This window comes from Otolemur garnettii, unplaced genomic scaffold (assembly GCF_000181295.1).
Source record: "Otolemur garnettii isolate 467f Iridium unplaced genomic scaffold, OtoGar3 scaffold00219, whole genome shotgun sequence".
Taxonomy (NCBI): domain Eukaryota; kingdom Metazoa; phylum Chordata; class Mammalia; order Primates; family Galagidae; genus Otolemur; species Otolemur garnettii.
This window is the reverse complement of record NW_003852614.1, coordinates 234,103-251,943: the sequence shown is the minus strand read 5'-3', so window position 1 is coordinate 251,943 and position 17,841 is coordinate 234,103. Positions and strand designations below refer to the sequence as shown.

The following is a 17,841-nucleotide window of genomic DNA, read 5'->3' as shown; positions in this document are numbered from 1 at the left end:
GAGCCATTTTTCTTTTTCTTTATTTTCTTTTTTTTTTTGAGACACAGTCTCACTATGTCACCCTCAGTAGAGTGCTATGGCATCACAGCTCACAGCAACCTCAAACTCTTGGGCTTAAGTGATTCTCTTGCCTCCGCCTCCTGAGTAGCTAAGACTACAGGTGCCCGCCACAATGCCCAGCTATTTTTTGGTTGCATTTGTCATTGTTGTTTAGCAGGCCCCAGCCGGGCTCGAACCTGCCACCTTCGGTGTATGTATGTGCCTGGCGCCTTACTGAGCTATGGGCACCGAATCAAATTTTTCTATTTTTAGTAGAGACTGGGCCTTCCTTTGCTCAGGCTGGTCTCAAACTCCTGTGCACAAAGGAAGATATCCTCCTGCCTCAGCTTTCTGGAGTGCTAGGATTAGAGGTATAAGCCACCTTATCCGGCCAGCATTTTCATTCTTGATCTGTAATGATTATGATTTTCAGTGTTGTAGTTTTGTAATATTACTCTACTAAGAACTTTATCTCATAAGAAAAAGCTTTCCAATTTGGAATCTGGAATGTTTCCATGTTTGAAAAACTTTGATTTCTGAAATTTTTCCTTTTATACACTAGTTAAAAGACAAATGTATTGTTATATAATTAGCAATAGCACAGGAACTTCAGAAACTGAGTTGCATATGGACCAAACCTTCTTTTTTGTAACATGCATACCCATGTATCAACACTTTTCGCCTTTTCCAGATCTGCTCACTTTAGCACTCTGGCAATTAAACAAAACCCCCTTCTGGCAGAAGCCTATTCAAACTTGGGAAACGTATATAAGGAAAGAGGGCAGTTGCAGGAAGCTATTGAACATTATCGACATGCATTGCGTCTCAAACCTGATTTCATCGATGGTTATATTAACCTGGCAGCCGCCTTGGTAGCAGCAGGTGACATGGAAGGGGCCGTACAAGCTTACGTCTCTGCTCTTCAGTACAATCCCGTGAGTAAAATTTTAATGGTTTCTTTCCCCTAACAGAAACCCAGAAAGAAACATAGTTTGATACCTCAGAGAGTGAAATAAGTTTTTCTGTGGAATAAAGCAAAGAGTTTAGAAATATTTATGTACTTAAAATGGTAAAATTGCCTTGACCTAGTCTGCATTATGTTGAATTTGTTTTATCTAGCAAGTTACATTATAAAGCATGAAAATTATTATTATTATTATTATTTCTTTGGCCAGGGCTGAGTTTGAACCCGCCACCTCTGGCATATGGGGCTGGCACCCTACCCTTTTGAACCACAGGTGCCGCCAAAATTATTTGTTTTGAGATAGAGTCTCACTATGTCACCTTCAGTAGAATGCCATGGTGTCATAGCTCACAGCAACCGCAAACTCTTGGGCTCAGCCTCCCTGAGTAGCTGGGACTACAGGCGCCACCACAACGCCTAACTAATTTTAGAGACCAAGTCTCTCTCTTGCTTAGGCTGGTCTTGAACTCAAGCAATCCACCCACCTAGGCTTCCCACCAGAGTGTTAGGATTGCAGGTATGAGCCCCCACGCCTGGCCTTTTCTTTTTTTTTTTTTTTTGAGACTGAGTCTCACTCTTGCTCTGGGTAGGTAGAGTGCTGTGGCCTCATTGTAGCGCACTGCAACTTCAAACTCCTAAGTTTAAGCAATTTTCTTCTTGCCTCAGCCTTTCCAGCAGGTGGGACTATAGGCATGTGCCCCCATGGCCAGCTAGTTTTTTCTTTTTAGTAGAGACAAGATCTCACTCTTGCTTAGGCTGGTCTTGAACTCCTGAGCTCAAGCAATCCATCTGTGTTGGCCTCCCAGAGTGCTGGGATTAGTGTTGAGAGAGCCATGCCCAGCCAATAAAAATTATTCTCTTTGTTTTTGTTTTTTTTTTTAGACAGTCTCACTTTGTTGCCCTTGGTAGAGTGCTGTGGTATCACAGATCGCACAGCAACCTCAAACTCTTGGGCTCAAGCAATTCTCTTGCTCCAGCCTCCCAAGTAGCTGGGACTACAGGTGCCTGCCACACGCTCCACTATTTTTTTTTTTAGAGACGGCTCCTCGCTCTGCCTTAGGCTGGTCTAGAACCTGTGAGCTCAGGCAGTTGACCTGTGTTGGTCTTTCTTAGAGTGCTAGGATTACAGGTATGAGCCACCATGCCTGGCCTAAAAATTATTCTTACTGCAAAAAAAATATACCACATCAATTTTTTTTTTTTTATGTCATGTGTCCTATAGACACACGAGACAAGAGTCTCACTATGTTGCCCCCGGTAGAGTGCTCTGGTGTCATAGCTCACAGCAACCTCTAACTCTTGGGCTCAAGCCATTCTCTTGCTTCAGCCCCTCGAGTAGCTGGGACTACAGGAGCCTGCCACAATACCCAGGTAGTATTTTAGAGATGAGGTCTCGCTGTAGCTCAGGCTGGTCTTGAACTGGTGAGCTCAGGTGATCTGCCCACCTCAGCCTCCCAAAGTGTTGGGATTACAAGTGTCCCATGCTGACCTGCATCAGTTTTTCTTTCTTTTCTTTCTTTTTTTTTTCTTTTTGAGACAGAGCCTCAAACTGTCACCCTGGGTAGAGTGCCATGGCATCACAGTTCACAGCAATCTCCAACTCCTGGGCTTAAGTGATTCTCTTGCCTCAGCCTCCCAAATAGCTGGGACTATAGGCACCCGCCACAACACCCGCCCATTCTTTGGTTGTAGTTGTCGTTGTTTGGCAGGCCTGGGCTGGATTCAAACCCACCAGCTTTGGTGTATGTGGCTGGTGCCTTAGCTGCTTGAGCTACAGGCGCCGAGCCTTGCATCAGTTTTTTATAACATAAACTATAAAACATATGACATTGTTCCTTTGCACTATTGTGATTAATTTTGGATAAATTCTGGGGGGGGTGTGTGTGTGTAACAGTGAATTGGTTTTCAAGGAATGGTTGATACAGTGTCTTAACCTGTAGTATAAGATAGTAAAAACAAGATGCCAATACTATGTATATGGATTAGTTACATGAAATCCAGATTATAAAATTTGTTTCTCAATATCCTGTTCTCTTTCCTTTCAACATAATTAGAAGTGTAGAATTGAGGTGATATTATCTCTATCAGGCTTTTGATTGGTTCTTAATTTTTTTTTTGGTCTAAGTTGCAGATATGTTCTGGGGAACAGGTGAGGCCCAGCTGGCAGACATTAACTTGATACTGTGTTTAGGTACTTTGAAAGATACAAATACATAAGGCTTACCCTCAAAACTGTTCATGTAGTTAGAGAAAGTAAATGTAAACTTGTAAGAGATAAGTGATAAGGAAAGAGGTTATAGAAATCCAGAAAAAAAGCTTAGGCATGGTGGCTCATACCTGTAATCCTAACATTATAGGAAGCCGAGGTGGGTGGATTGCCTGAGCTCAGGAGTTCAAGACCAGCCTGAGCAAGAGCAAGACCCTGTTTCTACTAGAAATAGAAAAATTAAGTGGGTCAGTGCCTGTAGTTCCAGCTGCTCGGGAGGCTGAGGAAAGAGGATTGCTTGGACCCAGGAATTTGAGGTTACTGTAAATTATGATGATATGGAACTCTACACAGGGCAAAGAGTCGGACTGTCTCAAAAAAAAAAAAAAGCCAGGAAAAGATAAGAATATATGTATTTTTTTTATGTAGAGACAGTTTCACTTTATTGCCCTTGGTAGAGTGCCATGGCATCACACAGCTCATAGCAACCTCTTAACTCCTGGGCTTAGGTGATTCTCTTGCCTCAGCCTCCCAAGTAGCTGGGACTACAGGTGCCCACCACAACACCTGGCTATTTTTTTGTTACAGTTTGGCTGGGGCTGGGTTCGAACCTGCCACCCTTGGTATGTGGGGCCGGCACCCTACACACTGAGCCACATGGGCCACCCAAGATAAGAATATATTCCCAACTTATGTTGTTAACATTTAGTTTTGCAACCAACCTGGAAGTGATTAACAATTATATATTATTCACTATTATGGTTACCATTTATTGAATGTCTACTATGTGCTCAGACACTGTGCTAATTGCTTCAGATGATTTGTCTTAGTCAATCTTGGTAATGATCCTTCAAAGTAGATGGTAGTATTTACAATTTTACCAATTATAAACAACATGGACTTGGGGCTTATGTAACTTTCTTGGGATCACATAGCTAATAAAGTGATGCCTTGGAATCCTAACTTAATCCATCCTGGAACCCCATTTGAATTCTAAATCGTTCCAGTTCTAAGACTATTTTTCCCTTTTAAAATAATAGAAACTGGATTAATCTGTTCCTGGGTCAAATTTTCAAAATGATTTTAACACTAAGTCACTAAACTGGATTATAAGGGAAAATATTAACAAATAATAATATTTGAATAGGGTGGCACCTATGGCTCAGTGAGTAAGGCACTGGCCCCATTTACCGAGGGCAGCAGGTGTCTGTAGTCCCAGCTACTTGGGAGGCTGAGGCAAGAGAATTGCTTAAGCCCAAGTGCTGGAGGTTGCTATGAGCTGTGATGCTACGTCACTCTACCATGGGTGACAAAGTGAGACTCTGTAAAAAAAAAAAAAATTGAATAAAAATGTAAATTAATAAAATTTAAAATACAAAAACCTAAAAATATAAAGGCCGTTTTTGTCAAAATTGCACACTTGGTTTGAAACATACCCTTCACTGTTTACAACTCCTTAAACTCCTTTACAGACTTCGCTGCTTCCAAATTAGAAGTGGCAGCCTCTGTGCATAACAACACTATGGATTCCAGTTCTTAAGGTTCTCTTGGCTTTAAACTCTTCCTTTTGAGTACTAATATCAGGCATGCCTTCACTAAATCATCTTGGCTTTCTTACAAATTATCATCTCAGAAATCACATCACCACCTAGCTGTTTTTCTTTTCTTTGAGACAGAGTCTCACTTTGTTGCCCCTGGTAGAGTGCTATGGCATCATACCTCACAGCAACCTAAGACTCTTGGGCTCAAGCAAGTGATTCTCTTATCTCAGCCTCCTGTGTAGTTGGGACTACAGGCACCTGCCACCACGCCCACCCGGCTATTTTTAGAGGGGGCAGAGGGTGGGGTGTCTCGATTTTTAAAATTTTTTTAGAGACAGAGTCTCACTTTATTGCCCTTGGTAGAAGAATGCTGTGGTGTCCCAGCTCACAGCAACCTCCAACTCCTGATTCTCCTGCCTCATCCTCACCGAGTAGCTGGGACTACAGGCACTTGCCACAACGCCCAGCTATTTTTTTGTTGCAGTTTGGCTGGGGCCAGGTTTGAACCCGCTACCCTTGGTATATGGGGCCGGTGCCCTACTTACTGAGCCACAGGCGCTGCCCAGGTGTCTCGATCTTGCTCTGGCTGGTCTCAAACCTGCGAGCTCTACCCACCTTGGCCTCCCAGAGTGCTAGTATTATAGGCGTGAGCCACCACGCCCAGCCTCAGCTGTTTTTAAGTAATCAAACTATGGAGTTTTTCCATCTCTTCATAGTTTTCAATCTCATAGAGGTCAGTGTGGTAACCCCTTTCGCCACATCAGCTGCTTTAATAGCTTCTTTGTTTTTCAAAATTGTACAGTTGATTTAGTCATCCCTAATAGCAAGATCAGCCACACGTGTACTGCTTTCATGCTTAGCGATATGATCTTTCTTAATTTTGATTGTAGCTCTAACAGCTTTCCTCTTCTTTTCTTTTTTTTTTTTTTTTGAGACAGAGCCTCAAGCTGTCCCCCTGGGTAGAGTGCCGTGGCATTACAGCTCACAGCAACCTCCAACTCCTGGGCTCAAGCGAGTCTTCTGCCTCTGCCTCCCAAGTAGCTGGGACCACAGGCGCCCGCCACAACGCCCGGCTATTTTTTGGTTGCAGCCGTCATTGTTGTTTGGCGGGTCCGGGCTGGGGATTCGAACCCGCCACCTTAGGTGTACGTGGCTGGCGCCTTAGCCAGTTGAGCTATAGGCACCGAGCCGCCTCTTATTTTCCTCACTATCCTTTTTAGGACCCATGGCGAATACACTTAGTTGTTATTGTGTATATGTGTATATATATATAAATATAAATATATAAAAACACAAAACAGTCACAAAAGCATAAAATTAGCACCAAAAAATCACATGAGATGCTTTCACTACAGCTTCCAACGATAAACCAAAGGGCAAAGCATATGGGCAGCATATGAGAGCTGGGGAAATGTTCACATAAAAATACATGAACAGGGCGGCACCTTTGGCTCAAAGGAGTAGGACGCCGGCCCCATATGCCGGAGGTGGTGGGTTCAACCCCGGCCAAAAACTGAAAAAAACAAAACGCACGAACCAGAATGAAAAAGGAAAACCCCCAAAACCCACACACGAACGATGTGCTGGGTGTTCAAATTCCAGACAAAATTTGCCACAATTTTTCATTCGGATTCCAAGTTCAAGCTCTGGGTCATCCAGATTCCGTGGGCAATATTGTAATTGTAAAGTGGATATTAAAACCTGAGCTTGACTATCTTGAAAGCAAATGTTCAAGCGAAAAGAAATAAAGTATAAAAATGGGATGATGTGCCCAGAGAATACTCAACGCTTCAGGTAGCCCTTGAGCATAGATTGGAAACCATTGATCATATCCTACTGTCCCTTAATCTCCATTTTATAAGTTAGGAAATTGAAGCTTAATTTAGTTTGCTCAAAGATCTGAAATCACTTTTTTTGTTTTAAATTTTTTTGAAATCCCTTTTTATCATGATGTGTATTAACAGTTTCTTTTTCAGTTAATTTTGAGCATTAAAAACTATTATCAGTTTTTTTTTTTTTTTTTGAGACAGAGTCTCACTTTGTTGCCCTCAGTGGAGTACTGTAGTGTCATAGCTCACAGCAACCGCAAACTCTTGGGCTCAAGCAATTCTCTTTCCTCAGCCTCCTGAGTAGCTGGGACTACAGGCACCCACGACAATGCCCAGCTAGTTCTTTTTTAGAGATGGGAGTCTCACTCTTGCTCTACCTGGTCTTGAAACCGTTAGCTCAGGCAATCCACCTGCCTCAGCCTCCCAAGTGCTGGGATTACAGGTGTGAGCCACTGTACCCAGCTTATTATTGTTACTTATTATTATTATTTTTTTAGAGACAGAGTCTCATTTTGTCACCCTCAGTAGAGTGCTGTGCCATAATAGTTCACAGCAACCTCCAGCTCCTGGGCTTAGGCGATTCTCTTCCCTCAGCCTCCAAAGTAGCTGGGACCACAGGCTCCCGCCACAATACCTAGCCATTTTTTGTTGCAGTTTGGTCAGGGCTGGGTTTGAACCCACCACCCTCGGTATATGGGGCCAGTGCCCTACTCACTGAGCCATAGGCGCCGCCCATTATTATTATTTTCATCTGGGTTTGAACCTGCCACCCTACCCACTGAGCCACAGGTGCTGCCCATTATTATTATTTTTGAGACAGAGTCTCACTGTGTTGCTGCCAGTAGAGTGCTGTGGTGTCACAGCTCACAGCAACCTCAAACTCTTGGGCTTAAGTGATTCTCTTGCCTTAGCCTCCCAAGTAGCTGGGTCCACAGGTGCCTACCACAGCGCCCTGCTATTTTTTGGTTACAGTTGTCATTGTTTTGGCAGACCAAGACTGGGCTCAAACCCATCACACCAGCCTCAGTGAATGTGGCTGGCACCCTACTTACTAAGCTATAGGCATGGTGCCAGAGCGCTATTTTGTTTCTCTGTTCTTACTAATAAGAATGAAAATGAGATTGTGCAAAATGGGATTTTTTTTCCTAAATATACCATATATATTTATTTTTATGTTTTAATTTTTCTACTGAGACAGATTCTCACTATGTTGCCCTCAGTAGAGTGCTGTGGCATCATGGCTTGCAGCAACCTCTAACTCTTGAGTGATTCTCTTGCTTCAGCCTCCCAAGTAGCTGGGACTACAGGTGCCCGCCACAATGCCCGGCTATTTTTTGTTGTAGTTGGCATTGTTATTTAGCTGGCCAGGGCTGGGTTTGAACTTGCCAGCCTTGGTGTATGTGGCTGGCGCTGTAACCACTGTGCTACAGGTGTCAAGCCTTATTTATTTATTTATTTTTTGAGACAGAGCCTCAAGCTATCCCCCTGGGTAGAGTTCTGTGGCATCACAGCTCACAGCAACCTCCAACTCCTGGGCTCAAGCGAGTCTCCTGCCTCAGCCTCCCAAGTATCTGGGACCACGGGTGCCTGCCACAGTGCCTGGCTATTTTTTGGTTGCAGCTGTCATTGTTGTTTTTGGCAGGCCTGGGCTGGATTCGAACCCGCCACCTTAGGTGTATGTGGCTGGTGCCTTAGCCACTTGAGCCACAAGGCGCTGAGCCTCTTTATTTATTTTTTTGAGACAGAGTCTTACTCTGTCACTCTTGGTAGAGTGCATAATGTCGCGGCTCACAGCAACCTCAAACTCTTTGGGCTTAAGTGATTCTTTTGCCTTAGCCTCCCAAGTGGCTGGGACTACAGGCACCCACCACAATGCTGGGCTGGGTTCCAACCCACCACCCCTGGTGCATGTGGCCAGTGCCGTAACCACTGAGCTATGAGTGCTGAGCCTATTTTGTGATTTGTTTACAGTGCTTAAATATATTTTTAGTGGGGCCTGGCACGGTGGCTCAGGCCTGTAATCCTAGCACTCTGGGAGGCGGAGTCGGGTGGATTTCCTGAGCTCAGTAGTTCAAGAATAGCCTGAGCAAGATTGAGACTCCATCTGAAAAAAATAGCCAGGCTTTGTGGCAGGGTGATAAAGTGAGACTCTGTCTCAAAAAAAAAAAAAAAAAAAAGGATGTTGGCTCGGTGCCTGTAGCTCAAGCTACATATACCAGAGCTTGCAGGTTCGAATCTAGCCCAGGCCTGCCAGACAACAATGACAACTACAACCAAAAAATAGCTGGACGTTCTGGCGGGTGCCTGTAGTCCCAGCTACTTGGGAGGCTGAGGCAAGAGAATTGCTTTAAGCCCAAGAGTTGGAGGTTGCTGTGAGCTGTGATGCCATAGCACTCTACCCAGGGCGACAGCTTGAGGCTCTGTCTCAAATAAAAAAAAAATGTATCTTTAGTGCATTGTGGGCCTGAATATTAGATGTAGTTGGCATTCTATGGAAAATGGTTAAGGAAACCCAGGTTATTTTGGTTTTGCAGCAGTGAAAGAGTAAAACGTTAAGGTAATATTTTTGGTAACCTGTTCTCACCAGTGTTTATCTTTTTAAGTTAATGAGTTATTTTAGTTTTTTTTTTTTTGAGACAGTCTCAAGCTGTTGCCCTGGGTAGAGTGCCATGGTGTCATAACTCACAGCAACCTACAACTTCGGCTCAAGTGAACCTCTTGTCTCAGTTTTTCTATTTTTAGTAGAGATGGGGGGGTCTCACTTTTGCTCAGGCTGGTCTTGAACTCGTGAGCTCAAGCAATCCACCTGCCTCGGCCTCCCAGAATGCTAGGATTACAGGTGTGAGCCACTGCACCTGGCCAATATGAGTTATTTTCTATGAATTGATTATACAAATTACTTTTAAGACATTGTTATTTCACATTTTTACATTTTTAATTGTCTTCTATAATGTTGGATGGTTTAATAATTTCATTAGTCCATCATATTTTGATGTGAGCTCCTGTTCCCCCTGGTTTCCTCTGCCTTCTCCCATTCCCCCGCCCTATGGGCAAGCTCCTGTTCCCTTGCCCTCTCCCGTTCCCCCACCTCACGGCAACCTCCTGCCCTCTCCCGATCCCCTGCTTCTCCCAGCCTGTTTCCCATGCTCTTCAGAATTCAAAGAGGCATGGAAAGTCCTAAGTTTCACGAAACCCACAAGTTCTCAGTAAACGAATAATGGTGGAAAACTTACCGAGGCTTGATTAATTACTGTTGTATAACTATAACTATTGTGATTTAAGATGTATCCATTGATCAGTTATTGTTATATAATCATAATCATTGTGATATGAGACATATTCATTGATAACCAAGCTGTAACACCCTGCACTTCAGGGCCACTTGTCTCAGAACAACGGCCCCTGCGCAGGTGAGAATAAATCACCAATTATTAGCATCTGAATGGGTCTGAGTTTATTTTTCCAGGTCACTTAGGTTATTTCAATTTGAAGGTGCTATTGCTGATGGTATTCTTTCACATGATAGCTGACTAGAATTGCCCATACCCCACAATCCATTTTATGAATTGTGTTTAAAATTGTCCTTTGTATATGCAATGGCTATAAACCCTGAGGTCCTCAAAGTAGCTCTTTTTTCTGAATTTGTAAGTTGTTGAATCACTGCTTCTGTTTTGATTGTAGACATACAGAATTGAGAGCTACTGGCATCCTGACCATTGTGTCAGGGTGTTATTATTACTGTCATGAGCCTTACATGTATTACTGAACTGTAGAGAACTATATATTCTTCCCTGTTCTGCTTTTTGTTAAGGTCACTGTACAGATGTTACGTTTAGGTATTTCAGTGCTTATTATGTGTTAGAAATTGGGAAAGTTGTGTGTTATAATATGTTATAATACCCAGCCCATAAAGGAAAAGAAAGTAAGCTCCTTGGATGATTATTGCTGGAGAGTATTAATCAGAAGATTTCCTTGAGTGGGTGCTTATAACCTAAGCATTCTGTAGGAAGGTAAATAGCAAGTAGACTTCCTTGGCTGAAGTGGTGAGTCAAGTAGTAATAAGAAGTGATATAGGAGAGGAGAGTCAATTGGAAGATTTGAAAAGAATAGAGAGGCTGAGGAGTTTGAATTTAATTTAAGAGGCAATTGAGAATTGTGGGTTTTTATTGACCTGATTTTACTTCATGTGTATATATGTGTATAGATGTGGGTGGTGGGGGTACGAGGCTCTAGGGGGAAAGGCAGGAAACAGATGCCATCTTAGGAAGAATAGTTTTATAGGAAACTCTTACTCATTTTCATCTCTTTATATTTATTTATAATATTTCCCCCTGTTTACAATGCCCTCCTCCTTTGTCTATTAAAAACCTGCTTGGCCTTCACCTGGCTTGAACTCATCTATTTCTCTTAAAATTCTTTTTTTTTTTTTTTTTTTGGAGACAGAATCTTACTCTGTCACCCTGGGTAGAGTACTCTGGCATCATAGCTCAAAGCCACCACAACTCCTGGGTTCAAGTGATCCTCTTGCCTCAGCCTCCCGAATAGCTGGGACTATAGGTGCCCACCACAATGCCTGGCTAGTTTTTTTCATCCCCCCCTTTTATTTTTAGTAGAGATGTGATCTCACTCTTGCTTAGGCAATCCACTAACGTTGGTCTTCCAGAGTGCTAGGATTACAGGCATGAGTCACCATGGCTGGCCTTTAAAATTCTTTATTACTGGGGCTGGGCGAGGTGGCTCACACCTGTAATCTTAGCATTTTGGGAGGCTGAGGTAGGTGGATTGCCTGAGCTCACAGGTTTGCAACCAGCCTAAGCCAGAGCAAGGACCCATCTCTAAAAAAAAAGCTGGGTGTTGTGGCAGGCACCTGTAGTCCCAGGTACTTGGGAGGCTGAGGCAAGAGAATTGCTTTAAGCCCAGGTATTGGAGGTTGCTGTGAGCTGTGATGGCACTCTACCTAGGGCAACAGCTTGAGGCTCTGTCTCAAAAAATAAAAAATATTTTTATTTGATAGATAAAGCAGAATTTGATGGTCTTAGGTTTTGAACCTTTGGGAAAATGATGATTTTCATTTTTCTAGAAATTAGCTATTTGTGCATAGAAGTTTGAATCCCCCAAGTAGGACAATTAGATTTCACTGTTATATTTAAAATGATCTGTTTTACCTTTTTCTAAAATTTCCTTATTATGGTAATCATTATCTTATAGTAATTTTGAAGATTATCTGTTTTTAACATGAGCATTGTGTTAACTTGGTTGAGTATGCTATAATGTCAGTACTTGGATGGCATCCATCCAAAAGTTCATAGACACTACATGGTAAAATTATGCAATAGTTGGCTAAAATGTATAGCCATTACAGTCATTGTTGGAGAATAATTGCAAGATTTCTGATTATTATGGCTTGGAAAAGATGGAGGAGTTGGTAAAAGTCCAAAGATGTATAACCACAATTATTAAGTGGTAGAAGAATATATGAATAGATTGGATTATTCGGTCATAGTCTGTCAAAACAAAGGGGTAACCCATTAGTTATTTTTATCCTAGAATATAGATGTGATCTTTTAAGTTTAGAAAAAAAATAGCCATACAAAGTAAATAGGAAGATTTATAGAATTCATTACTTCCGAGAGTGTAAACAGGGCTAAAAAGTGCTGAGACGAGGCTGGGTGTGAGGTGGCTCACGCCTGTAATCCTAGCACTCTGGGAGGCCGAGGCATGTAGTTTACTTGAGCTTAGAGGTTTGAGACCATCCTCAGCAAAAAGCAAGATCCCGCCTCTACTAAAAATAGAAAAATTGAGGCAAGAGAATTGCTTGAGCCCAAGAGTTTGAGGTTGCTGTGAGCTATGACACCATAGAACTCTACCCCGGTGACAAAGTGAGACTCTGTTTCAAAAAAAAAAAAAAACAAAAAAACAGTAGGCGGCACCTGTTGCTTAGTGGGTAGGGTGCCAGTCACATATACCAAGGTTGGCAGGTTGAAGCCCGGCCCTGGCCAGCTAAACAACAATGACAACTGCAACAACGACAGCAACCACAAAAATAGCTGGGCGTTGTGGTGGGTGTCTATTATGTCCCAGCTACTTGGGAGGCTGAGGCAAGAGATTCATTTAAGCCCAAGAGTTTGAGGTTGCTGTATGTTGTGATGTCACAGCACTCTATCCAGCTTGAGACTGTCCAAAAAAAAGTGCTTAGGCTAATTAGAGGAGGGTAAGTCTATAATAAGATTAATGATACCTATGATGTTTTCAGGATTAGTATTAGCCTTTTGTGTTTGAGGTCGTGGGAGACAACCATATTCTTCCAAAATATCATTCTTGCTTGAAGGACAGTGCTGAGTTAGGTAGATCATAGGGCTGACCCATTATGGCCGACCAAAACATTGTTCTGTGGTAGTGTACTTTGGTACACTTTTTGGTTCACTTGATGGATGATAATGTACAATCACAAAAGCCGTTTATCCGTAAAATTAACTGATTCTGAAAACCATAGTACTGTTCCAGAGAGAAGAATACATATGCTAATTCTTTGGTACAGTTTCACTTTGTAGGGCTTAATTTAAGGCTCCTTTACATGGAGCCTTTGGAATGGTAAGTATATTTCCTATTGTTGTCTCTGCTTATGGACTGATAGAGTTGACTGACAAAGGAAAAATAGGACAAATAAAAATTTAAGCTCATTGTTCTTTAGAGTATCTCATACTGGTGAATGGACTGGTGAGTCAGATGATTAGTGACACAGTTGAGCTGCTAATAAAAAGTAGATTCAACTGTCTTTCATTATTCACCCACTCAACTCTAATGGCACTTAATACTAATGCATAATCTAGTGGCAGGTGCCAAGATAAGAGGCTTTGGTTGGATGGTAATCCTTTTGCCTGATTGTGAATTGAAGTTAAGTTTTCTAAATATGTCTGAGGCCTATGGATTTGCTGGTAGGTAATCACTTGCTAAATAATGTTTTTTTGCCTACTGTGGAAAATTATTGGTCCTTGCTATAAGGAGTGATTGATTCATCATAACCTTGAATAAAATAGTTGAACAAATATTTGATAATTTCTTTAACATGACTGATATCTAGGGAGGGGAAAGCTCTAGTAAGGTCTCAAAGTCTTTTATCTGAAACTGGTGGGTCAAATGCATTCCAAAATTCAGAATTTTTAGGATTTTTGGAAGATAATACCATATGTAAAACTCACAGGTCTGAAGCAAGCAGCACCTTATAGTAAAATACACATTTCTGTAACAAAATATGAGTATTCATACGTACATAAATGGCTTCATATCAGTTTATCAAATGGGTATTTGGAACTTGGAATTGAGGATGAGGGATTGGAGTCCTGCCCTTAAGTTGGTCAAGCATCTTTAGTTGACAGAATAAAATGGGAGGGTGCTAGATGTATAAAAGTGATTTTAGTTTTTGATGGACAAAACATAGTACAATTAATGACAGAGTGTCTCTGGGTTTCTAGGATTTGTACTGTGTTCGCAGTGACCTGGGGAACCTGCTCAAAGCCCTGGGTCGCTTAGAAGAAGCCAAGGTAGGTGTTTGATAGAACATGTTTAAACATCAGTGTTATGAAAACTTGTACTTTTTGCCAAGTCTTCAACTCTTCATTGAGTTATCTTTATAAAATAGTCCTATGAAACTGAGGAAAACTGATGGCATGAATCGCTTCAGACTAGAGCAGGGCCAAGCTTTGACATATATTTTCTGTATTTGGGGGTAAAGCAAGAACCTGAACATTTTGGAGCCTTTCTGCTGAGATAGATCATCTTTATGACAATGGGCTCCATCATGATCTTATGTGGGAATAAATGACATTCCTTCAAATCTGAGGCTTGCCTGCTGACGACAAGCAGAGCGCCTGTGATTTGGCTCAAGACTCCTATATGATGCAGGTGCCATTGAAAATGCTGCTCTTCTAAGTCCTTTGTGGCTTGTAAGTGGAGAAGAATTTCATCCAAATGTTACCCTGTAATGCTGGCATTTAAAATTCTTATTTAACCTTCCTCCCTTCATCTTCCTTACCCCTTTTACAGTGGAAGAAAGGCTGTTAAAATGATCGCAAATTAATAATTGGAACATCCTGCCCCTTCTTCTTCCCACTCCTTCCCTGAGTTCCTTTTTCCTGTTTTCCAATCCTAGTTGTCTACCTCTTTTTCTTCCTCATTTCCTTCTTTTATTCCTCCCTACCCCACTCCCTTAAAAAAAAAAAAAAAGAAGGACAAAGCTGGTTTGTTTGGGAAATGGACTGATCGAAAGAAAACTTGCCGAAGTGGAAAGGTGGCTTTTAGCATTCTGTGTTTGCAAATAATGAATTTGAACACCAGGTTGGGTTAATTAAAGCTTTTGGTATAATTTATAATTAAATTTATAAATGCAGTTGTCTTGTTACAAGCCACCTTACGCAACCGCGCTGCAGGGGTGAGGAGTGGGGAGAAACCAGAATGCTTCTGAAACTCCCACCTGTTGCTCTGAGCCCCACGCGCATGCTAATGCGTGGAGTGTATGCGCAGCGTAGCTGTCTGTTTGACTGTTTTTGTCCAGGGAGGGAGAAGGCTTTTCAGCACCACCTAATGTTAAAAGGCACTAGTTTTAAGTGCATAGCTCATAAATTCTGCTGACACTTTGGATTAACCTTATGTAGGTTTCCAGCTTAATGAATTGTAATCGATTTCAATCTTAGCTGATAAATCTAATTGGTAATTTATAGAACAAATATTTGATAAGTTCCTGTTAATTGTCACCCCACCAAGCGGACAGCTAACATGAATTGCACTTCACTGCAGCTTTAGAGATTGGTTTAGGCTGAGACATTGCGCCTGCCTTAGGTTGCTGACTTCTTTATTTCAGAGCTCTGGAGACACCTAGTTTGAAAAATGTTATTCTGTTTTTTGTGAGAACTTAGTAAACAAGAAAATATTCTTGAGTGAAATGCAATGTATTTCTTTTGTAATCAGTGCATTTGAAAATTCAAGCCAGCATATTCCTAGTATTTGGAAGCAAAATTAAGTTGTCTTTGTAGAAAACAAAGAGCCTTTCTTCCAGCAAAAATCCCTGCTGTATGCAATAGCCCTAATTAACCCTCTCCCTTCTGCATGTTTCCCATGTTACAGACTTGAGACTGTCCTCATTCCCATATGTAATAGACATCCAAAGAATTTCAATTGCTTTGTTGAACTTTTACTAATGATCTTGTTTTATTTTCTCTCTTGTTTTTGGTTTTTCACCATTGATATTGTATTTAGAAGGTTTCAGGTGGGTGAAACCTCCTATTCCATGCGTAAGGTGCCTCGCTGAAGGGAGCTCGAGGCCTGGATCTAGGGCAGACACACAACCTCCTCCTCCTCTTCCAGCAAGGAACGCATCGAAAAGTCACATGATGAGAAATATGGTAACGGGTTTGTAACTGCCACAGCAAAACAATTTGCCTCCATGCCTGAATCTTCTGTCTTGTGGCTTCAGAAACAGCTTAAAATAATTTTATTTACAAACAAGTTATGTAAGAGAATGTTTTATACTGTAGCCACAATTCTGTCAAAGATAAGTAAAAGTTAATTAAGATATTAAAAATTATTAGAGATAATTTACTTAGTAAAAGCTTCTAACTCTTCTTGTTGTTCATTTTTTTTCCTTTTTTCTTCTTTGTTTGTATTGCAGCATTCTGCTCTTCTGATGATGCGCTGTGACCCTGCAGTAGCGCAAAGGCTGCGCAGCGTTAATGCGCATTGCGTGCAAATGAGCCCCTGTGAACGGTTGACTAGATGAGTAATCTGATTGACTGGCTCCCTCAGTCCTATTTTGTAGCCTTTTTGGATAAAATTGGGTTTTAACATACCTCGAGTCTAACTAATCTCATTAAACAAATATACTCTATGGGCCTGTCTAGTAGATTAATGGATCTGGTTGGCCGTTTGCTGCGTCTAGGGGTGTTCTATGTAGCGCAGCAGTTCGCAGCGATTGCGCACTGCGATGCTGTTAGGTTGCGCAAGCGATGTTTGCGCTCGCATTACAGGGACCTCAACCTAGGTGCAATCCTGTCATGTGAGGTTTTAGCATCAGTCCTTCTTGGGAGAGTTGGGCATTGTGAAGGATGTAAGTTAACCCATGACTTCATGGATATCTGACTTGGCAGAAAAACATTTTTTAGTAGCACAGTTTTGATGTTAGTGAGGAACATTATTGTTGAAGAGTAGCATTTCCCAAAATGTTGTTTCATAGTACTCTAATAAAATGCCTGAGGAAAGAAGAGTTCCATGGTCCACTAAGTTCAGGGAATTCCTATTGTAAAGAAACATTTTCTGTTTTCCTAATTTATTTAATCATGAAATCCTTTTTTCTAGTGATAACTCTTAATGCCTTGTGGAACACACTTTGGGAAATGGTGGGTAGGAGTAGGAAACCTTGGCAGTAGTGCCCTCTAGATACCACTTGAAAATGTAACAAGAGCCCTTAGGTGTTCAGTTAAGAGAAGTCCAGCATATAGTCTTACAGCAGTTGACTTCCCAGATAAGTCCCAGTGTAAGGATTGGTCATTGGGTAGCAGAACTGAACACGGTGGTTTGCACTTGGGTTCTGGTGGCGCAGGCGCAGGAGCAGCCAGCTGTGGCAGCGCATTAGTTTTTGCGCAAGCGAGCCTATGCTGCAGGGTCACTTTTGGCTGGTCAGGGAAGGAATAATGATATCACCTTCTTCCCCTCCCCAATCTTTTTTTTCCCCTTTACAAATTTTCCCCTTTCCCTTTACCTCCTTCCCCTCCCATCTTCTTTCATTAACCCCCTCCCAAGGCATGTTATTTGAAAGCAATTGAGACGCAACCGAACTTTGCAGTAGCTTGGAGTAATCTTGGCTGTGTTTTCAATGCACAAGGGGAGATTTGGCTTGCGATTCATCACTTTGAAAAGGTTAGACTTGTTCATCTCTTCTGGGTTTGTCTGCATGTTGTAATTGTGCAAATAAATGCTCACTCCAAATTAAAAAACAAAAAAGAAAAGGTTAGCCATTAAATTAATAATTGATATTTATGAAGTGCTGATGTGTGCAGAGTATTTTTACCAGAACTAAATACTAGGTCTTAACCAATTGCATAATGTCTTTGTTTCTTTGACAGTACAGACTTCTTTTGACTTAGGATTTTTTTTTTTTTGAGACAGAGCCTCAAGCTATTCTCCTGGGTAGAGTACTGTGGCATCACAGCTCACAGCAACCTCCAACTCCTGGGCTCAAGCGAGTCTCCTGCCTCTGCCTCCCAAGTAGCT

General features: G+C 41.8%; 1 protein-coding gene across 3 annotated transcripts in view; it reads left to right on the top strand.

Moving 5' to 3' along the window:
- OGT (O-linked N-acetylglucosamine (GlcNAc) transferase) overlaps positions 1–17,841 on the top strand; it is a 63,709-nt gene that overhangs the window by 5,118 nt on the left and 40,750 nt on the right. For all 3 annotated transcript variants that reach the window (XM_003801740.3, XM_003801739.2, XM_023508035.1), the window contains exons 3-5: positions 731–974; positions 14,052–14,120; positions 17,371–17,487. In XM_003801740.3, the coding sequence (XP_003801788.1) occupies positions 731–974; positions 14,052–14,120; positions 17,371–17,487 (430 nt within the window). The remainder of the gene's footprint in view (positions 1–730; positions 975–14,051; positions 14,121–17,370; positions 17,488–17,841) is intronic.